This window comes from Misgurnus anguillicaudatus, chromosome 11 (assembly GCF_027580225.2).
Source record: "Misgurnus anguillicaudatus chromosome 11, ASM2758022v2, whole genome shotgun sequence".
NCBI classification, from domain to species: Eukaryota; Metazoa; Chordata; class Actinopteri; order Cypriniformes; family Cobitidae; genus Misgurnus; species Misgurnus anguillicaudatus.
This window is the reverse complement of record NC_073347.2, coordinates 8,650,129-8,674,231: the sequence shown is the minus strand read 5'-3', so window position 1 is coordinate 8,674,231 and position 24,103 is coordinate 8,650,129. Positions and strand designations below refer to the sequence as shown.

The 24,103-nt window shown below is 37.8% G+C and overlaps 1 protein-coding gene across 4 annotated transcripts in view; it reads left to right on the top strand.

Moving 5' to 3' along the window:
• The first annotated feature begins 8,772 nt into the window (after nucleotides 1-8,772).
• LOC129415507 (cullin-9) overlaps nucleotides 8,773-24,103 on the top strand; it is a 58,834-nt gene continuing 43,503 nt past the window's right edge. For 3 of the 4 annotated variants that reach the window (XM_073872973.1, XM_073872972.1, XM_073872970.1), the window contains exons 1-6: nucleotides 8,773-8,929; nucleotides 11,107-11,769; nucleotides 15,301-15,455; nucleotides 19,725-20,306; nucleotides 20,807-20,948; nucleotides 23,551-23,741. In XM_073872973.1, coding sequence (XP_073729074.1) covers nucleotides 11,112-11,769; nucleotides 15,301-15,455; nucleotides 19,725-20,306; nucleotides 20,807-20,948; nucleotides 23,551-23,741 — 1,728 coding nt within the window. In that variant the 5' untranslated portion in view covers nucleotides 8,773-8,929; nucleotides 11,107-11,111. Of the gene's footprint in view, nucleotides 8,930-9,522; nucleotides 9,659-11,106; nucleotides 11,770-15,300; nucleotides 15,456-19,724; nucleotides 20,307-20,806; nucleotides 20,949-23,550; nucleotides 23,742-24,103 lie in introns of those variants that run through there. The other variant, XM_073872971.1, reaches the window with a different exon arrangement.

The window sequence follows — 24,103 nt, the reverse complement described above, 5'->3', positions numbered from 1 at the left end:
TCGTGAAGGAGATGTATCCTACACAGGATGGACCAAACCATGCTGAAACGTCTAACTGCTTCACTGTAAAAAATACTTAAGTCAACTAAATTTTATTAGTTATAACAACTCACCTGTAGTTATAACAACTCATCTCTAGTCAAGATAAATAATAGTAAGTTGAAATGACTTGTAAATCCGAGTTGATTCAACAAAAAATTTTAAGGCAGCAAAGTTTTTTTACAGTGTTGATGTGACTAGGGTAAAAATCACAAATCTTTTTGCACTTAAATTTTTAAGTTTAATCAACTAGGGTTTACAAAGTGATGAGTTGCTGTAACTTATTAAATCAAGTTGAATTTGCTTTAGTTATGTCTATTTTATTTTATAAGTTACAGCAACTTATCAATAGTAAATACAGTTAAAAATGACTTTTAAATCCAAGTTAAGTGGAAAAGGATTTTATTAATAGTGTAATTATTTAGAATATATGTATATTGTAAATTAGCTATTTTCTTATGTTAAGGTTCAGTGCAAGCAGGGCTGCAGGAGACATTTTCAAAGTGGGGAGGACCATACTGTGAGCAAAAGCAAAAGATCAGGGCTCCTATTCATTCACAAAACTTTTTATCATACCTGTTAGGATTTGACCAGGGGATAGGAGGCAAAAGTGACACAGAAGCCGTTTGGAGTCAGGTCAAGGGTGATTTATTAGTGTAGACACATGTGGGAACAAACCTAAACACACAGTGTAAAAGTAGCAAAAATAATCAAAAAGAAAAAAACTACAAAATATACAGTATATACCACTGATCTAGATCAGTGCTTTACACAAAGTATTTACAAGCTTGTTCAGATACATTGATTAAGCAAGAGTCAAAAGGTGTGTTTTATATATACAGAAGTACAAACATATTACCAACAAAATCACAAGACAAAAGAAACAAATAACTAAAATGAACACACAGACAACAACAAAAAGCAAATAAAATACAAGGCCAGGTGTAACATAAATTACATCATAGTCAAAAGGTCTGTTCGAGCGCAGATCAACTGTTTTTTCATGCACATATAATGTCTTCAGATTTTACATTAGTTTTCCCAGCAATACAGGCCAACAATTTTTGGCAAGAGCCATTCTGAGTGTAATTATAAGCCACCAAAAGTAATTAAGTAACCCTAAGACTAAAGATGAGAATTTCCGCTGTCTCAATTTAAAATGTATAAGATGATGTAGTTACGTAATACCACCAGAGGGCGCTGTCGTCCGAACTATCAGCAAATGTGATATTCAATTTGTACACTTAAATATGTTTGTTTTGTTTATGTTTGTTTGTTTATTTATTTATATAGCACTGTTAATACAACTTACGTTGCCCAAAGTGCTTTACAAATCACAGGTTAAACACAAAGCAGTTGGAACAGGGAAACAAAACACAAGATTAGATATATCCAACTCACATACAAGAAACATTTAAAATTAACCCATTTAAAAATGCTCTCCATTTGAATTTAAAAGATGTTGTTTTAACACAACCTTAAAAATGTGCAAAGATTTGGCAGATCGAATAGCAAAGGTGAGGTTGTTCCACAATTTAGGGCCTGCTCGCGAGAAAGCTCTATCACCTAGATGTTTAAATTTTGTCCTGGTAGTACACAGTAGATATTGGTTTTCAGATCTAAGAGATCTAAAAGGGGTGTAGAATTTCACCAAACCAGGAGCTAGATTGTGCAAGGCCTTAAAGACAAGTAGGCTACCAGGATTTTATAGACAATTCGAAGTCGTACTGGCAGCCACTTCAAAGAAATTAGTAAGGGAGTCACAGAATCATATTTCTTTGCTGACTTAATCATCTTAGCAGCAGCATTTTGGATTTTCTGTAAACGCAAAAGTGCTCGGGCATCAACTCCATAATAAAGGGAGTTGCAGTAGTCCATTCTTGAAAAAACAATGGACGTAATTGCTCTCTCAAAATCTGAGCTAGATAGGAATGGACTATTGTCAATGCTTGATAATTTGCACACAGTTGTAGTTGTGTTGCTTACATCATGTTTTACCGACAGAAGCAAACCCACAAGAATGGTCAGATGTTGTGGCATACTAAATGCAGTGTACTAAAAACCTAGCTAAAGTCATTTTCAGTGATTTATTGTTGTCTACATATGGCTAAAATCAAACTTTTAGGATTCTATAATCGAATCAACCGATTTTACAGACAGGGTCACATTTATCAGAGAGTTTTCATCTTACTTTGTTGACCACTTTTTTCCAGCCTGGATATTGCAAACTGCTCCCTACAGAGGTGACACTGATGCTTAAGTTAAAAGAAGCCCCTGAGTGCCCTTATGTCATAAAAATGTATGACTGGTATGAGTAACGCAACGGGATCATGCTTTTTCTGGAGTACCAAAGGGACTGAAAGGACTTGTATTCTTATATCAATAAAAAGGAAATGAAGGAAGATCAAGCACGCCACCTTACACTGTTTAAACCACGAGGTGCTTCACAGTGATATCCATTCTCGAAGCATCATGGTGGATGAAAGTGGTTTACACCTAAAATTAACAAACTTTAGGATGGTTCGTCTAGTCAAAAGCACTGGCTACACATCCAAACCACGTGAAGGTGAGCTGGAGTTTTTTAATAACATATTGGAGCATGGGAACTTGCTTTTAGTGACATCATGATCATGTGACCCTGTTACAAAATTACTCAACACAATGTTTTGCTTACAGGAGCAAATTGTTGCATTCCACCTGAGGCCTTAATGAGGTTGCAATACTTGGCCATGCCAGCAACCGTCTGGGCCTTAGGTGTGGTGCTCTATGAGATGGTGCACGGATTTCCACCCTTTCCTAAAGGTGTGCAACGTTAAGGCGTGGTTAGGATTACGGGACGCAGTTAAACCATGACTAGGTGAAAGACAAAGAGATTACATTTTGTACATTTTACTCATTTGGTATTTTAGACATTTTTATCTAAAGCAACTTACAATGTATTCAAGGTTTATATTGTTCATCAGTATGTCTGCTCCTCTCTCACAACCTTTTGTGTGGTTAACACAATTCACTACCAACTGAGCTACAGGAACAATATCTGATACAAGAACATGACAGACAGACAATCAGCTCTTTTCTAAAACTTACAGATGCCCGTAATCTGATTCGATGGTGCCTGTACATGAATCCAGATCAACGACTAACAATCGATCAGATCTTAGCACATCAATGGTTTAAATGCACCAGAACACAGGTGCCACGCCCATGCCAAAGGTTGCCAAACATTTTGTGCCAAAAGGTCCTGGTAAGACAGCACAATTTACTGTATTTTTTGAAAGCAGATCTTATTGTAGACATATCAGACAATGATTTCTTGTATGTCGTTCTTCTCTGACTTTGTTTTCCATTTCATATTTCTCTTGTTGACTGATTCCTGTTTCTCTGTAATTGTTTTGTTTTATCTCTGTCTATGTAAATATCGTATTAAGTCTGTGAGCGTGTGTTTGATCCCTTTTATACTCTGTGAATATGTAACCTCATACATTTTATTATTGTGTGTGTGTGTGTGTTTCAGAATCGTTCAATGCTGAATAAGAGTATAGAATGAGTAAAGATGATTTTTTTTGGGAGTGGTGCCTTTGGCAGGGTGGATAGAGGAACCTGTAAAGCTGATGGCACATTGGTACGGCACCCATACTTATTACCACAGACACTGTGCAAACCTTAAACATGTTGTGCAGTGTCAGGTGCTTTTCAGTGTTTCATGTTGTCTTTCTCTTTGCAGGTCGCCATCAAGCGTATAGAGCGATGTGAGCACAAACAGTTATTTGTTATGCAAGTCATCAAAACTAATTTAACTATCCATAACATAACTAAGATGAACTAGACCAGACCGTAAAGGCTGAAGCACCAAAGAACAGTGATCTGGAAACCCTGTTGACCATATTCATAAATCTTAAAGCCATTTAGATTACATGCAATTAATTCAATGCAATACCAATACATTACTTGAAGTGTATTCAAGGTAATATTTTTCATCAGTATGTCTGCTCCTCTCCCACAACTTTTTGTGCTGTTAACACAATTCACTACCAGCTGAGCTACACTAACAATATCTGTTACAAGAACATGATAGATTATTAATCAGACAGAAATAACAACAATACAAGCAAAAAATCTCAATATGTCATGTCAATAAATGTCATTAGTATATCGTGACTGACCAGCTCTTTTCTAAAACCTACAGATGTCCGTGATCTGATTCAACAGTGCCTGAAGAATAATGGAAAGCAACAATCAAGCAGATCTTGGCACATGAGTGGTTTAAAATGGATAAGACCCGTCCAGTGGTGGCCAACCCTGCTGAAGAGTCCAGCTAAGACCAGCATGGGCTGGTGAGCTGGTTTTGGCTGGTCCCCATCTTGGTTTTAGCTGGTTTTGCTGGTGTAGGAAGCTGGTTTTGCTGGTGTAGCAAGCTGGTCTAGGTGTGTTTTGGTCACATTTTAAGCTGGTTTAGCTGGACTTAGCTGGTCAGGCTGGAATACCAGCTGGCCCACCAGCATGACCAGCTTTGTCAGGCTGGGAGGACCAGCGTAAACCACCTTAAACCAGCTAAAACCAGCTGGGGCCAGCTACCAGCTTGTGCTGGTTTTGGCTGGAATTTTCAGTAGGGAAGGCTACTTTAGGGAAACCGTAGTTCATTAAAAGAAAAATGTTAAAGTTCCTCACATCTGATTTACAGTCTGTCAGGATCCTGCCGGAACCTTGTCTCATTTTGTATATTAGTTCAGTATGGCAGGGTTCTGACAATACAATGTCTTGTGTGGGGAATGCGTGGCCTGTATTGTGTATGCTAACCACTTTTTACCCGATCTCTTACTTGTTATGATTTTCACCTGTTCACCTCATTTGTTCTCCTATTTAAAGTCCTTGTGTTTGGGGTTCTTCACTGGTTTGTTTTGCCTTGTCGATGTGAGTACACTGTTGTATTGTTTAGTGAAGTCATAGTCCAGTTTGTTCTTTGTCCTGTAGTCTAGTCTAATTGTAGTCCTGAGTTCACCCAGTCCTCTGTTCAGTTTTTGTTTGTTGTTTACCCCATCATGGGTTTTTTTTGTTTTGTTAACTGTTTTCTATAATAAAAGTGTTAATCATTACGACTACGTCTGCGCCTGGGTTCGTTCCCTGTCTAACCTTAACACAGTCTGTTAATGAAGGAAAAGATGTCATGTTAAATGCAGGAAAAGTTATTTAGGAAATCTAAATCCACGATAAACCTCAAACTTATTTCAAATATCAGAGCTCAACACAAAGGATTTTGGGCAAAAAAATAATTGCGTTAAAAGGAAATATGGATTCATCTTTATTAGTCAGTCAGGAGCGGCGAGTGATTTTCTCTTCTTTTCTTATTTAATCAATTTTAATGACAGAGACTTCAACAGATACTGTTTATTAGGGCCCGAGCACTGTGTGGTGCAAATTTACATGTGGTATAGGCGTCAGAAGTGGGCGTGTAGAAATTACTCAATAGCACCACCTAGAGGCTTCAGGAAACATTGTGATTCACTGCTCTAAGACAGTAATTCTCAAAGTGTGGTCTGCCAAACCCCCCCCAGTGGCCTGCCAAAAGTTGACCTAAACTAGGCAAGTGTTTATACAATTGTCACTTATTTAAGTAGATTTTTAATGCACTTGCAAAACTGTGATATCAGTTCTTGCCATTCTGTTTTAATAACGTAAAAATGGATCGGTGGCTAAACCAAACAGGGGTCAAAAGAAGGATCAAGCGTCAACTGAAAGCACCTAAAATCCACAGATCTATTAGTTTTGTAATGTACTAGTTTTTGTTTCATGTGTAAAATCCCTGTAATTTCAGTGTTTTTGGACATTAAGGGGAACATTTTTTTCAGCATTTTATTGTTACCATAGTTACAACCATTCATATACCCACCACCTCAGTTTTAAACTAATGGCTCTTTGGAATGGCAGTAAGTGGGACCTAGGCTGTTATAGTATGTTTCATTGCAGTTTTTTTTCATATGTGCAGTTTGTTGTTCACTCAAAAAAATGAAATGTTGGATTTACTTAAAAATATTTTGTCAACAGGTTCCACACAATTTGTTAAGTAAACTCAACGAACAATAATTAAGTTCATTTAACAAAAGAAGATTAAGTAAACTTAACAAACAACAGTTGAGTTGATTGTACATAAAAAATTAATTAATGATGACAAAAATGTAAATAATGCCATTTTATAAACTCCACCCCTTTTATCTAATAACTCCTTAACACTCAATCAATCAATCAATCATATTGTCCAATCATTTTGTTAAAATATATTTATGTAATTTTTTAGTCTTTGATTTTATGTACTTATTGGGTTTTATACATTGTTCTTAGTTGTTTTGTAAAGATAAGAGTAAACTGTTTCTTTACAATGTATTTTCACATACTTATTACATTTTTAATACATGTATTTTAATAAAATGACTAATAAAAACCATACCTTTACCGAGATTAACCTGAAAAGTAGTTGTTTTTCATGCATTTTCACATACTTATTAAGTTTTTTATGAAATTTTCTTGGTTATTTTACTAAGATAAACTGTATTTTAAAAGAATATTACTGTATAAATACAGAGCAACTTAATAAAGTAACTAATAAAAGCCGTATATTTACAGGGATTAACCTGAAAAGTAGTTGTTTTTATGTATTTTCACATAATTTATCTGTTTTTCTACAGTTTTATAGCAATTATTAACAGTAATATTCTGTAATTTAATGAATTATGACTGTAAAAGATTATCTGTATTTTTTGTATGTAATTTTGAAAAACATTTTTTTCCGTAATTTGACGGAATTTCTCTGGCAACTTTGCTGCCAGAGATTTACCGTTTTTTACGGATTTTTTTTTACAGTGTAATAATATTTTAAACAGATTAATTAGATGGACATATGTGTTGTTCGTGTTCTTCATGGATGAAAACATTCAACTAAAACGGCTGTAAAAATGTATCAGATTAATATTCTCTTAATTTTTTGCATAAATCTGATAATCAATCTCAGTACTCATTAAAACTGCCAAATGTTTACAAAAAAATTCTAGGATTTTAACTCATTAATTGCCAAGTTCATAAGTGATGTCAGTGATGATAATTTGGGGGGAGGCACAAAATTACTGATGTAAAAAGTGATTGTGGATTGGATTTTACCTTTTTCACAGTCTTGGGCATGTCAAAGATTAGTAAAAACATTGGCTTTGATACATTGTTAGTTTATGTGCAGCATCAGATTTTATTTTTTTCTTCCTCATTTGCGATTTGTGTCTGTTTTTCCCCATTGACCTCCATTATAACCACATTTTTTGAATGCAAAGCCATGACATCATTTAATATCATATTGTGTTATTGGAAAATTTCAAAGCATTCTCCCAAAATATGTGTCAATATAAGATTTATCACGAAAAATCATATTCCATTTCCTGGAACACAGAGAAAGTTATGGCCAAATTACGACAAAAAAATTTCCCAACAACAAATAAGGGTTAAGTAATTAAGCAGATGAATCACACAATTCTCAATTTGTACTCTCTGCTGTATATAAAAGAAAGAAAAGTTTCAAACCCTTAAAAATGGATTCAAAAAGAAAACCCAAATTCATGTAGTGTAGTCTGTGCTGAAATTTAAGGAGGTGACAAGAGGAAAATCCAGTCCCACTTCAAGAAGCAATGACAAATATAAATGCATAAAAACATTTCCTCAGACAAAACATTCAGCAGAGGACTGTGAGGTGGTTCAATGTTTCGGCCACCAGTGCCGGGCCGGCCCTACTTAAGCGATATATGTGGCACACTGCAAAAAAATGTATGTCTTGTTTTCCACTAAAAATATCTAATACATTTACTTGATAAGAAAAGTGGCTTAAGATTTTAAGTCTTGTTTACTCAACTAAATGATGAAAATCATGGTCTTTTACTTAAAACAAGTAAAAATATCTGCCAGTGTGGTAAGAAAAATAAACTTAAATTAAGTTTATTGAATTAAGTTGAAATTGGAATTAAGTTTATTTTTCTTACTGCACTGGCAGATATTTTTTACTTGTTTTAAGTAAAAGACCTCTTGATTTTCATCATTTAGTTCAATAAACAAGACTCAAAATCTTAAGCCATTTTTTTGTATTAATATTAGATATTTTAGTGGAAAACCTCTTGATTTTCATTATTTATTTTAATAAACAAGACTTAATTTCTTAAGCCATTTTGCTAATGTATCTCAATTTAAGAATTATTAGATATTTATACTAGAAAATAAGACAAAAATACTAAGTAAGACATTTATTTTTTGAAGTGCATAATGCCTTTTAACATGTATCAGCTCAGTTATTTTCCACATTTTAAATGCTTTTATGTAATGGCAGGGCTAATATTAAACATAAAGGTCTTAACATGAAATAGTTTGTATGGTATAAACAGTCTGGTTTGAAATTATTGTTCAACCACAATCAATAGGCCTACAAATGATACAGCGCTCTACGATTGCCTGGCAAAAGGGCGTAGTTTAGGCTTTGTGACGTCAACTGTAGGAGCTCTAGAGAAGACAGACAGACAGACAGACATGCACAAGATCGGAGATTTGTTTTTAAAATTTATGAAAGTGTGTTTATAAAAGCAGGGTTAAGTTGATATTCTACTCTATACCAGTGGTGTAGTGGGTATGCTTCCATGTCTGTAGAGGGCAGTAATGGGCTGCTGCATCCAAACATCAATGCACGAGAGAGAAGTGAACTCGTACCTGTTCCACAGGAAGCAGCGCTGACTGGACTACACTTAACTGTAGTGTACAACGGGCAGCAAAAACGACTTCAGGCTGGGCAACGATACGCTACCACGGAGAAGAAAACTCCATCCACCCAGGGGGAAAGTCGAGAAGGAGGCGAGGCCCTGCAACACGGGAGGTCAGTCAAAGCGGAGTTTTGTAGTTCGGTCGCTGGTTTCTATTTGTTTTTAAACCGAGGCCGCACTGACAGCTAACGTTACTTACAACATATAACGTTATACGCTGCTAGTGACGCTTCGCGACATACTAGAACGCTGCCGTTATACTGAACAGTGTAGATTCGCGCCGGGGCGGTTAAGTTACGTTAATTACAAGCTTTCCTGGTTGTCGCGTCAAGTTGCTTGCTAGTTTAGCGTTAACGCACACTTGTTTGACTAAGCCCTGCGTGTCTGCCGTTTGACAAGCGAAAACAGCGTGTCTCGATGCGGTTTCTGATGAGAGCACAGACCGGGCTGGTGTTAGTCAAGCCTTCGGGAAGAGTGAGTCAGACGCGCCGTCAAGCCTGATACACACAGCCCCGCTTTAGCAGCATCGCTAGCGGGCTTACATTAGCTGGGGATGGACCTAAGTTAGCTGCATTAACTGTAAAACAAATACATCGCTTTCTGACATTGGTTTGTGTGAGAGAATGACTGTTTGCTAATGTTAGCAAACAATGGTGTCACGAGACGTTGTTACAGGTCTTGCGTAATTTCACTTTTTATTCAGTTTGCCTGCCCGCTACTTATTTAGTTAGACTGATAGTTCACATCGTTAAGCAGACGGAAGTGATATTTTTGGGTGTCGTGTTTAACCAATAAGAACAACGTGGATGTACATGAAGCTGTCACGACAACTTCAATAAAAGGTAACTTGGTAGTTTGGTCGTGCCTAGCAAATTATGTGAAATGCAAGTGTTTTAGCATGAAAAATGTAGTTTTATTATATTATTACGATTACAAATTAGGTACCAATTTCAGCATTGGAGTTTAAAGTAGGCGGGATACGGAGTTTTTCATGTGCTGCCATATGCTTTAAGTATGCATCACGAGTACTACCGTAATCTTAACAGAACTTGTCAGGTCACATTGTCATAAATTAGAGGACTTTCATCATGTTGTCTAACGTTAAGTGAAAGTGAGGTAAAAGTGAACCACAAACTAAATTTGTTTACAATTACTGATGTAATTATAAGGCCTTATGAGGAATTTTGGCGCAGTTTTTCTAATACACTTAAGAGTTGCTCACAGAGAGATAATATCAATCAAGGTTCAAATAAATAAAATTAAACGTTGGGTGTGATCAACTGTGACCAATGCGGCTTATTACGCTGAAATATCGCGAGAGCGATTATAAAACTGGGCTTTAGCGTTAGTTCTCGCGGTACTTTAATGTCATAGTCCGATCCCTCTGGGCAGATCTAAAGCCACCTACAAGGTTAGCATAACGATACTGTACGAGAGAAGGAGAGCAGAGGCAGATTTTTCAGATACAAGTCAAGGAAGAAGATGCCTTAACATGTTTTAAACGAAACAGTACGTTTGTTAGGAACTGTTTTTAAGTGTAATTAAAATGGTATTATTTTATGATCTCTGTCCCGGGAAAACAAGAAGCACGCGCCTTTTCACACTGACTGAAAGTTTGGTTTATCCAAAAAGATGCTAGGTTTGATTTAGCGGGTTGGAATGGGATATTTATTTACAGGAAGATGTTTATCTCAGGGTGTAGATTTATAGACAGACACAAAAAAATATACAACTCATGGAAATTATTTGGACTGAAAAACTATTATTTACATGCGCGTATTGAACTGTGGAGGTTGTTCTGAACGGTTCAGTATTATTTTGAGAATTGTGCCTTCCCTAATAAATGTTGCACGAATTGCACGGATATGCAATTATAATAAATAAATATTGAGCTGCGTGGCCGGTGTGCGACCCCCCTTTAAAGAAAAAGGTGCGTTCTTCAAATTCGCTTAATCGTGTCCTCGAGTCATTCAGAAATACAGTTTTGTTGGCAGAATCGATTAAGAATCTGATAAAAAAATGCTAATTTGCAAGATGACATGTGAGTCGCACTTAGAGGGTTTTGCATCTGAGCCCTTTAATACATTTTTTCCCCACTAATATTTCTTCTATGCATGTCCAATAAAGCCGTTTTTTAATGAACAGATTTACATTTAATCTTAAAATGTGAAACGTAAATGGTAACTGACTGTTGTAACATTCTGAACGCCTGCCACTGCCACTCAATCAGAGACATAATTTGTAGATCTTAAACTACAACTAATGCTTTTACCTTTTATATTCTGTTTAGCGACCATGGTGGGTGAGCGCCGTAACGGCAACCTGCTGGTTCAGCTGGGCCCGAAGCAGCAGGCTTACCCAGAGGAACTCATCCGTCAACGGAGGACTCATGACGGCCAGACGGAGTACCTGATTCGCTGGAACCTGCTGGCTGTGGATGATAGCAGCAGCTCGGGTGGCAGCAATGAGGCGGGCGGTGGCAGCGGAAACAGTTCGGGTGTCGGCGGGTCTGGCGGGTCCACTTCAGGAGAAAGCAAGACGGAGAGCATCCTAATGTGGATGTCCACAGAGGATGTATATGCAAACTGCCCCACTCTGCTAGGAAAACGAATGGCAGACTCCCAAAGGACTCTGCTGGAGGAAGAAGAGCGACCCAGTGGACAGTTCCCCACCAACGTCACCTTCGATGAGGGTGAACTGTCGGACATGAAGGACGACGTGAAGAATCTTGTGCGGCGCGCGCGGAAGCAGATGGCCAAGAACAGCGACTTCGGTATAAGCATCACGCACACCATTCATGTGCTGAGCGCCTATGCCAGTATCGGCTCTTTGGTGGGGGTCTTCAAGGAAACAGGCGCTCTTGACCTGCTTATGGAACTGCTTTGCAACAAAGAACGACAGACTAGACGCAGCGCTGGCAAGATGTTGCGGGCCTTGGCTTCTCATGATGCTGGTATGTTTTTTTTTTTTATTCATGTAAAGCCTTAAATTTATCTCGGAATCATGCTCAGACCTATGTGTTAATAACCATATTTGGGTTTTCTCACTTTCTAGGGTATTTTCCCAGACTATTATAGTAACCCCTTGCTTGAAATCATATAATTACTGCTGCTAACACTTATAGCAATACTTAGCACAGTGTTGTTCAATGGGATAATGACTTTATTCCAAACAGATTATTAAATGCAGGGCTCGACAATAATGAATACCTGGTGGACAAGCTTTACATGATTGTCATATGACCTCTTGGGTATTCCTTGCCCATTCAAAGTGATCGTGGTTCCCAAACCTTCAGTAGTCTAGCTAAGCGAGTATAGTTCTGCACCATGACAAAAGTGATTTGCATGTGTTTTAGACCTTGCCAATTTAAATATTCAAGCAAAGATGTCAAAAATGAGTTAATTTGAAAATTAACGGCAGGATGCTTCCAAAGCCTTTAGGGAGTTTGTTGTGCTGTGGCACATATGCAATTTGATCCTCAGATCCACAGCTCATTTATGGTACAGAAAGGTATGTGTGTAACATGAATCGCAATGGCATGTCATCCAGTCAATATATCATCCTTTGGGATATATGTTAAAGAGTTTGATTTCCAGCCAAGAGGTCAGTCTAAAATTTTGATCCACTACAGGATTCTCTGCAGAAAATTTGTTAGTTAAAGTTGTAGGGTTGGGCGGGTGTTCAGAGCCGGGGCATACGCACGCATCATGATAAAAATGAAAATATTTTTATTTAAAACACTCAAATAAAACTTAATTTTGAAGAAACTATGACAGAAAATGGACACATACTAGATTATGAATTAATTAAATGTTTTTAACAGAAACCTCTAATAGGAATAGCTGCGTGAAACTACAGGATTAATAAACACAAACTGAAGCAGATGTTGTAGAATGTCTGGCGAACGATGATTGATAGTGCAAAGATTGTAAAAACTGATTATAATTCCCACTATTAATTACATTATCTTAAAGGAGTGTTACTACTGTAGCATGTAAATAATGCACATAAATAACGTGAGCAAGAGCGCTCAACAATTATATCGAATCAACAGGCACTTGCAACCTAGCTAGCAGGTTGCTCAAACAACAAAAATCACCAGCTAACTTATTGGCGCTATTCTCCGAGATGCACTTGACAGCCTTTTGTGCAGCTAATTTTTTTTTTTGGACGACCTAGTTAAGGCGGTAGGGTTTCCCAGCTTAGGCGGGTCGCCCGAACTGCAAAGTGCTGCGGGAAACCCTGCACTATTAGTCAAACATCTTTATTCTTAATTTGCAGGTCAGTGTTTAGCAAATTACAATGAAAAATAAACACTACATTCCGTTGGTCTCTAGCATTCAGGTTATTATAAAAGAAAGTGAAGCACCAACTTTAATGTGACTGTCTAAGTGTGTTTTCAGAAAACAGCATTTGTTTCATAAGTGCAAACGGTATTAACCTCAGTTTCTAGCCAGTGTCCTGTGAGATCTTGGGAATTGTGAGTCATTGTAAGGCATCAATAAAAGGGCTGTGTCACAAGGGGATATGTGTCAGAGCGTTCATAGCATTGGCTATATGTCATTGGCAGAAGTTTTGCAAACTATTGTCTAGAATGTGGTGGGGTTGAACCAGTAGTTTTAGAGCTAATGTAAGGCTGGTCTTATTTTTATTTTAAATTGATCACCATTTATTAAAGATCATATAACACACACCGTTTCTGCCAATCTAATGTAAATCTTGGTTACCTATAGAGTAGTACTTCATCCTTTATATGTCCAAAGAGTCTTTCGTGTTGTCAGATTTATAAAAGACAGAACAGCCTTTCAATTTTTTCCGGAAAAGACGAAAGCGTACGGTGGCATATAAATGTGCATGATTACACACTGATTAACCTGTGGAAAAATTCTGGCACTGCAACATCCCTAACCCCCTCCCCCTTTAAAACTTTTAAACCATAGATTCAAATTACATATAACATTCACCTGCATTTAATTTTGTCCACCATGATGGTTATGCTCATGAACCTCAGAAAAATAAGGCTACTAACTAACAGAATTACATTGTATAATTTATGTTTTGTTAAATTTAATTTCTATGTTTGAGATTGTTTTATGTCATAAATTTGATCTAGGGGTGCATATAGGCTACACATTTCTGGGTTAAAATTACCCAAATAATTAACAATAACCCAGCAGTTGGGTAAAAAACGCATTATTTCGGCCATTTTAAACCAAAAATGTGTTCTCCTATAGTTACCCAGCCCTGGGTTAAAAACAACCCGACATTTTTTAGAGTGTATATAAAGCTCCTTCAGCTCTGTAAGTCAAACTCGCGAGCAGAACGCAGTCCGGTTATAACAAATGGGACAGCAAGAGTACCTTACATATGATATATTACTCAACTGCAATATCAATAAAGTGTTATGAATGATGACTGATCCTCTCGATTCCTAACACTCCTTTATATAGTGCTTCAATAATGTAAGTACTTTCATTTTTTGGTGAACTGCAAGCAAGTTTCTTAAAATAGTCAAACGTCTGTGTAATATTTGCTAGTCATGCCATTTTTATGTTGGTGAGAAAGTTGAGATAGCAATTTTAACGCAGACTCCGTATGATTTCTCGAAACGCTCTTGTGATAATCTGATGTCATCCGTCTGCAGGTTCTTGTGACGCCACATGAAGTCAAATGCACGCTCCTATTGATGACAAGCAGGAGTTAGGTGTTTCTGATAATTCCTGCTTGCCTCCGCAAAAAACAATTTAAGTACTGGTCTTTAGGCTATTAATGATACTATTTTTTTTTTCTTTTTGTGAGTGTATGTAAGTTACACAAGAAGATTATTTCAACATTTGCTCTGAAATATCTGAGAAAGCCCTTACATATGTACAAAACCTTGTGCAGCATGTTTACTCACAACGCAAGCATCAACTAAAACCCATAATTTCTCCCGCTCGTGTTTTATAAACTTGTCCATAGACCATCCCATTGAATATCATCCCCCATCTGCCATAGCTGTCTTACCCACATTGTGGGTTGGCAAATATGAAAGTCGAACCTTGTTTCACCTCCTCATTCTGTAAGTCCACCACAAGCCACTAATAAGGATATGACCTCTCCACAACAAAACTAAAGAAACATCGGTGTCCTTTCTTTCTTTTACACAACCAAAACACTGAGGTATGAAATGTTTGTGCCGTTTAGAAACACTGGTCTGAAATCAAACATTAAATTGTGTATTAAACATGCAGTGCATTGTAATTAGCAGAAATTGAGTTACATCACATGCTATTATTTTAACATAGTACAGGCACACATGAAATCTTTTATGTCTATGACTGGTACGCAGGTGTATGGTGTGCAGAGCTCATTCAGTAATTGTAATTTCTTAAAGCATTTCCAACATCTTGTGCCAAATGTCCAGTAAAGTACAATCAATAAAGTGACAGTCTGGTAGAAGGCTGATCGAAGTAAATAAGATTGTTTAATTTTGTTTTCACAGGCAGTCGAGCCTATGTGCTCCTGTCCCTCAGCCAGCAGGATGGAATTGAACAGCACATGGACTTTGATAACCGCTACACCCTGCTGGAGCTTTTTGCAGAGACCACCTCCTCTGAGGAGCACGGTATCTCCTTTGAAGGCATTCATCTGCCCCAGGTACTCATCTTCTGCTCCATTTCAGCCTAAAACAGCTCTGTCCAACGTCTAGTGATGCGCTTCGCTGTCCCTGTTTACTTTTAGGGAGTTTCCAAGAAAAATGAAACCTCAAAAGTGACTGATTAAGAACCATTTATGAAACATCAACTTACACACCACGTTAAATAGCAGGAACATAAACGCTCTTAAAGAAACGTTTGACAACTAAACAGTCAATTGTAAAACGGCTGACTCACAAAGTTTTTCGGGGCATAAACCAAATTAACAACAGATTTACTTATTGTACCACAAATCATATCTATCTCAAACAAAGACATCTTACTGATTTATTTACTGACTTTATTCTTATAACATCATAAAGCCAAAGATACACATTAACAGATTTTTTTTATAAATGGTAACTTGGTAAACTTAAGCTTTCCAAAATGTAGTGCATAGACTGAAAGGTCAAAACTGCAAAGGGAAGCCTGCCAACTTACAATGAAAGCGAAACGCACAAGTGTGAGAGAAAAGCAACTGCTTCATTGAAAAACGACAAATGTTTCGGTCATGTGGTCTCGATGCCTGAGGTTGCCGGTTACAATTTATAATAAAAGTCCATGAATCATAATGACATAAATGTATTTTCACATGAACTAATACTAAGTTAAGTCATGTACTAATTATAAACTAATAAAGAGTCATCATTAAGATAGTAGTTAATCTATTAATTAACAATGAATTCATGTGTTGAGTCATGAGTCATTTGTAGTTAATGATGACTCTTCAGTAGTTTATGTTTAGTACATCCCTTAACTCGGCATTAGTTCATATTTAAGTAAGAATTAATTTAGGTATTACTTCATCATGATTCATTGACCCTTTTTACAAAGTGTTACCGGGTTGTCTACTTAAATGAATGGTAGAAAAATATTTTTAGTCGCATATTATTTAGTTACATCTGTCATTATTATCTGGTGTCATTACATAAAATTGGAACTAAAGGAATTCCCCATGATTCTTAATTTATGAATGATCGATGATTCATAGTTTCAATAATTTAGTTTCATTTATTTTATTTAAACAGGGACAATGCACATAACATTAATCTTGTATAAAGACAAGGAGAGATGCATTGTGCCAGGTTGTAGCCTGTAGCACATATTCAATGATTCATTATTCTGTTTGAATCATTGCCATACTTCTTGTCATGAGTGCACATATAATGCCCTATTATACTGTTTAGGTAGGCAGGCCACTGGTTTTTGAACCGGGCTAATATGAACATACTTCTAGGTGAGAAGCATCGCGTCTAGGACAATCCGCTCTGAAGCCATGCACCGCTTCGAGGACCATCCGATCTCAAATGCCATAGGGAAATAACAAAAAATCAGGCTAATTTACACTTGTATCATAATGCAAAACTACCAAAAACACCAATCCTTATTTTTTTCTCCATAACAAAATCTGAGATAACCAGAAATGGACTCATGGACATAGATTTTTTGCGAATTATTAATATATTGCTAGGGGTGATTCTGTAGGTTTATAAACTTTTTACGTAAATGTGCAATATGAATTAATAGTGCTCTGCTCATAAACGGCATAAAATAATATCCTCTATTGAAATAAGTGGATGCTTGAACCCGGAAACAGTATATCATATGTCATCATGACTTAACAAGCGGATTGACAGGTATCGCAAACCGGATGCGGACTCTCACATGCGCAAGTTCAAATTCTGCTCCTGATGCAAGATTGGCCAGTATTAAAGGAATAGTCTACCCTTTTGCCAAAGTAAACTGTTATTACCTCAACTTAGACTAATTAATACATATTAGGGGTGTGACGGTTATTATATAACCGTGAGACCGACGGTTATAGTTGAACACCGTCATTAGAACTCTATAACCGACAAAACCGTGTTATTAAAATATTAAAAAATATATATCATAAAGAATGTTTAAATACTAATTAAAAAACAATTGTCAACAGTCTGTGTTACACGCCCCACCATGTTATCACGTCACGCAATGAAAAATACAGAGCGGAGCAGACACTGGCAACGCGCTGACATACAGGAGAGACCAGGACACTTTTTGGGTACTTTCGAGATTAAACATATTAAACAAAGTCTCACCTTTCAAATCATCTCTTCCTTCTATTTAATTTATAGAATCAAATGAACATGAATGACCATAATAAGTTTTAACCGCGGAAAGTCTCCGCCCCGCTTTTCAAGTTCAAATCCTCCCATGTTAATCTACTAACTCTCCTGAAAGCACATTCACTGCTAGTTGTCTTGCTGTTAAAGGCGGAGTCCATGATGTTTGAAAGCCAATGTTGATATTTGAAATCACCTAAACAAACACGCCCCTACCCCAATAGAATCTGGACCTTCTGTTGATAGACCCGCCCCACACATACGCAATCTGGCATTTTATTTGATTTGATTGGCTATAAGTGTGTTTTGGTAGACGGCCCGTCTAATTTTCCAAAGCGTTTTTCAAATATCGTGGACTCCGCCTTTAATTGTAAATAAACGTAAAGCAAGTAGCTAATCAGTGTTTAGTTTATTCAAATGCTGGTTTCACATCGCAAGCATGAGCACTGAGCAGCGCGTATGCGGAGAGCATTTGCCGCGCGTGGCCATTGTGCTTTTACAACGGCTGCGTTTGCAGCGCATATGGCGCAGTTTAATAACAGTATAACAATCTCAAGTTCACATTACTTTATTTTACATGCATTTATGAGCAAACCCTCTTCAAGACGCTTTTTAATCCACATTGTTTTCGTGCTGTTCTGGTCCGTGTAATGACAGATATAGACACAATTATAGACATTAAAAGCCCATGGCACAAATCTGTTTCTCTGAAGATTAGTAAGATAATGATAGATAGAGGATTCATTTATGCTGGGCAGAGAGTGACAGCGCAGTCTTCTGGCAACAGTGTGTTTTTTAAATATTTCATTGCTTTCTGTTAAATTTCTCAAAGTCATTACTGTTTAAAACACACTTGGCATCACATTCATTATTTTATAGTAAAATGACACTTTCGCGTCAATCCACCAGCATTTAAACAAGCAACCCCCCCCAGACGGTTATGTGATGAACCGTCACATTTGACTCACGTCATAACCGTCATCACCAATTCTGAAACCGGCACAGCCCTAACATATCTATCTTTTTTCAATGCGTGCACTGTACAGCGTGTCGTGAATGTGTTAGCATTTAGCCTAGCCCCATTCATTCCTATGTTACCAAACAGGGAAGCCACCAAACACTTCCATGTTTTCCCTATTTAAAGACTGTTACATGAGGAGTTATACCAGTATGGTGCCACAAAATAAAACTTTTTTTGTACCATAGGAATGAATGGGGCTAGGCTAAATGCTAACACATTCACAACGCGCTGTACAGTGCATTGAAAAAAGATGGGTATGTATTAATTCGTCTAGGTTGAGGTAATAACATAGTTTAATATGGCAAAAGGGTAGACTATTCCTTTAATATATTATATTTTATTTTTATTTAAACCTGCAGTCTATATGTTTGGCCATATGTCATTGCCATCTCCGCAAACAACTGCTACTTCATAGTTTAAAAAGAGTGATTTTCTATATGTGGGTCAGAGACAAAAATGGTTTGGCAAGATGAGAAATTCAAAAATCTTAACTTGTTTTAAAACCATGCATTAAGTTTATTTTAATGCACATAGTGTATTTATGTTAATTTTATGCAATAAAAATTACATTTGCACTAATTTTATGAAAGTTAAGACTAAATGGACTTGAAAATGTCAAATGGTGTAACTGCCAATTGTGCCAAAGAATGAGAAATACTACATGTTTTATACACCTTGATCGCATGTAAGTGTAATCATCAAAAATAGTAATATAATTTTATTAGTTATATGTAAATTTTTATTACACTACACTGGATGATTATATTTTATTCCACATTTTTTATTTATATTTTCATTAAAAAAAGCTAGTTACACTATTGACCCAGACCGATTCCACCACATTGACGTTTTTGCATTTATACCCCAAATATTCTTTCAAAATGAAATAAAACTAGAAATTAGTAATCTGCAAATTTATTTTGAATCACACCACAGGTGTCACTGAAAGAAAATAATGTGATAAAATTTTAAAGACTTGTCTTGATGACGCTGCACTACTCACCTGGTGTACGACCCCCTTTACATTATCAACGATAGATGGGTGTGAATATTGTCAAACCTGTATCAGTGTCTGTGTGTAATAATTGTTTTTTATTTATCAAAGATTCCAGGCAAGCTGCTTTTCTCGCTGGTAAAGCGCTACCTGTGCGTCACTTCACTGATGGACAAACTCAATACGGCAGGGGTGGAGCCTACCTCTGATCGACAGGACGTCGGCCCCTCCTCCTCCTCCACGGCCGCCTTTCAATCCGAAAACGCACGCGTGCAGAGGGAGTTTGAGTTCACCATGGCCATGGCCAACCTCATCTCCGAGCTGGTCCGCGTTATGGGCTGGGATCGCAATCGCCAGTCACCCCTCACGTCCAGCTCAGCCAGATGTATGGAGAACATGAGTAACGAAACCCAGAAACACCCGTCTCGCTCCATCTTTCAGTCGCGCTTCTCCGCTTCATCTTCCATCATGGTCCCAGCGGCAATGGCCACAGTCACACCACCGAAAAAGAAGAAAACGGCAAACGGTTTCAAGACGCGTTCTGACTTCACATCGCGCTCGGCTTATGTTGAGTATGTGCAGGACAACCTAAAGAGCGGCATGATGGTTCGTATGCTGGAGGACTATGAAGAGGTCAGTTCTGGGGACGAAGGAGAATTTCGCTACAGTAACGACGGTTCGCCACCTGTGCAGGTTGGTGCTGTTATTTTGAAGAATGTTTAAATGAAATATGGATAAATGGGTATGCAAGTTTAGGTTGAATGAAAGGGATTTAGTAGGGCTCAACATAAAGGACTGCCCGGTGCCAGTGTTAGAGCCATTCGTGCCAGTAAACTGTATTGTCACTTGCCCTTCGCCATTTGAGCTTAGCTGGCGACTGACGTATTCCTGTGGGCGGAGTTTAGTCATTCAACCGGGAAGTAGAGGGCTGTAGTCCAAACCGGTCGTTCGATATATATTGCTTTGCATTGAACTTTGAGCTTTATCATTTTACAGGTATTATTTATGCTCTAACAGCAACATTACACACCAACTAAAGTTTGAAAAACGGGATCAGGAAACATGTGACCGTTATACAGTACATATACCTTCTGTAAATATTGTAGCAACATGTGAGCATTGTTCCGTGTATGGTGTTGCAGGTGTACAGTCTTTGTTGACACAAGCTGTGTTTTCGATCTCTTGCTCTTTAGGTCTACTGGAATTCCTTATCCAGGACATACTGGGTTCACTGGCACATGGTTGAGATCTTCGGAAATGGCAGTGGTACTCAATCAGAGAAGGAGAGTCAGGAAAAGGCCTCGTCCCTTACAGAGACACTCAAACTCACTACAGGTAAAACAAACACTCATACATGCTTGTGTGTAGTGTTGTCACAACACCAAATTTCAGTAGTTGGCACCAACAGCAGAAATATTTCATGGTTCTCGATTAGGGATGCACTGAAAGGAAAATTCTTAGCCGAAGCCCAATAAAATGAAACGCTCAGCCGAAGGCCGAATACCGAAAAAAAAATTTTTTCTAATCATTTTGCAGATTTTTTCACCATTGCACAAGTTACATTTTCAAAACGTCCTTTATACTATATTTATTTCACATTATTTAACAATTGATTTTTTTAAGATTCCAGCAGTCATTATAGGGCCGTTTACACCTGGTCACTTCTCTGATCAGATAGCTATAGATAGACTTAATTTTAATATACATTCAACCACATAAATGAGTCTTTGCTAAATGGATATTAAACTGATCTTCTATTCCCGCACAAAATGCAAAAAGCCTATTCATTACTCTGCCTTAAGAAACGTACAACGACGCTTATGCAGCACTTTATGTTCCGTGCACAGTCAAGTATGAGCAAAAAGAGAGAGAGAGACAGTGGGAAGATTGACAGCAGCATGACAGAGGAAAAAGCGGTCCAACAAAAAGCTTTTGTTAATAAACGTTTTATTTCTTGTTTAATATAAGTGTGTTTGTCATTGTAGGACTTTACTGGTTCTAGAAAGTTTTTATTACATACTGCAGTTGCTGTTTATCATTTCTCTTCTCATCTAAGACATGAAATGAAGAGCTAAAGTCTCTTGTTCTCTGTGCTTGTGCATTCAGCAGACAAATACCCAGGATCGCCGCCGCCTCAGTGTCTTTCTCATACACTGCATGGTGTTCAGGATGTTTTGATTTTAAATGATAAATGAAACTTAAACTGCTGTATGTTTTCGCGTCTTTCTCTGACACGTTAAGTCTTTCACCGCCAGCGTTTTTTAAAAAAGTGTGCCAGCCAGCGCCAGCGTTTTTCATGATTTTCACAAAAGTTTAATGCCTTCCAGAAAATGTTCTTCTTCAAATATATAAACATACAATATACCAAATGAAAGAACAGACCCTCTGCTTTCAAACAAAACAAAAAAAAACGTTTCATCCTACCTTCAGTGGTTCTTTTGTAATCAGCTTTTGAATATGGGAAGGTTTCTGTACAAACACCACATTTTGAGCAAAAAGCAGAGATAATTCCATTTTTGTGACGGACTTTTCATAGAGATCCCATTCAGAGCGATCTTTATAACAGACACGGACATGCAGCAGCATGCCATAGGGCAATACTTCCGGTTTTAAAAAGTTGCGGAAGGGCGCCACCTAGTGGATAATAGCGGTATTGCGGAAAGACGGATATACTCGTCATTGGCAGGGAAGCGTTTTCTCTTGATTGACGAGATATCTCGTCAATGGCGGGGAAAGAGTTAAGAGGCTTTTCACCAACATGTTTGCTACTTTTGCACGCGTTCCACTCTGCGCTGGTTGCATTTTCGATCACGTCATCAAAGACCTAATTGTTCAGTAAAATTTATTTGGTCTTTTCACTTGTTCGGCCGAACACTGAAAATGAGTTTTTTGCTATTAATGGCAAAATAATTGCGTTGCCAAACTATCAGTGCATTCCTATTCTCAATACCAATTTCAATACCAAAGCACTAAAGCAAGCTAATTAAACAACACACTCTCATACTGATGCTAAGACAATAAACTTCAGTAAGACAACTGACTGAACACACATGCATGCACAATATTTGATGACTTTAGTCGACATAGAACCCATAGGTATTTACGACTTTTATGTGATGTGGTGCTGCACAGATTGATTGATGTGTGACATCAATGTGTCGATTTGTGAGAGCAATTCAAAAGCTGTACTGTTGAGTTGCTCTCATAATACTTCTTGGTCATGCAGTGATCATCTGTGCATCGCCGCATACAGAAGTAGTATTTGTAGTGTCTAGCACACCACTCTGTTGGCGTATGTATGGTCAATTATTTACGTGTACGCAAGGGTCTTTTTTTGTCATTAGATGTGTGCGCGTATTGTATGCGTACCACCGGATTTTTGAAACAACTTACATTGTACGTGTAGGTCGCGAATGCACGTACAGGAGAATGTGGTGTGTTTGACAGTGCACGTACGTTCGCAAACACGTAAAAAACAGACTATACTCCAGGCCTTACTGTATGTTGGGGTGAAGACGGCATGTCTTTCTGTGTGTTCACACCAGGTCGTCTACCACTTCTAGTTTGCCGCTTGAACGTTTTGCGTGAAAGCCGCGCGTGAAATTCTAGTCAACCAGACATTCGGAAATTTGCGTCATGGGAGGGGCTTCTGCAACTCCGCTAGCTTTCTGTAATGACGTAACTACAAGAGCAAGCTCCTGATTGGTTAACCTGGTGCATTTTTCCAACAAAGTTCCAATTTTTCAACTCGTGCTTTTCTCCAGACATGCTTCAACACGTCTTAACATTGATTTAACATTGAAATCACTCGCGATTGGCGCCTGTACTGCGTACTGGTGTGAACGCAGCATTATGGTTATATTTCTTTGGTTTTGTAGAGTCCAAGTCCTGGTGTGACTTTTCTCCCCTCTTGTGAATGTGTGTGTGAATGTGTCAGTGAGTCAGACATTTTTCTCAAAGCCCCCTGGAGGACTTTACTCACTGCCGTACCTGATGGAGAGCCCTCGGGATGACGCAGAAACCCTAAGTCGAGCTGAGTGGTGGGAGGTGCTGTTCTTTATCAAGAAGCTGGAGCCTAAACAGCAGCATGAGGTCAACAGCATCCTAAGGCAAAGCCTCGATGAACCGGTAACCAGCGTTTTTTTTTGGGGGGGGGCTTGGGGGGCTTTACACGCGTAAGATATTAGATTTACACAAGAGTTATCGTTTTTGTAAAAGTGTGAACGGCCCTTAGGTCACAAATACATGACTTTAGCTGGGTTGTCACAGGCAGACTCGCATTTTGTATTTCTTTAACACAGTCTTAGAGCACTATATTGATGAGCTGGTGTGTTGAATCAGATGCTTAAACTAAACAGGATTTGCAAAATGTGCTCATTTCTTAAAGTGCTGGATTGCCGCACAAAGTGAACTCTTATTGGTCTAAAGCAACTATTCATCTCTTCAGATATTACTTGTGGACTAAGCTTGTATTGGACAAGCACAAGTAA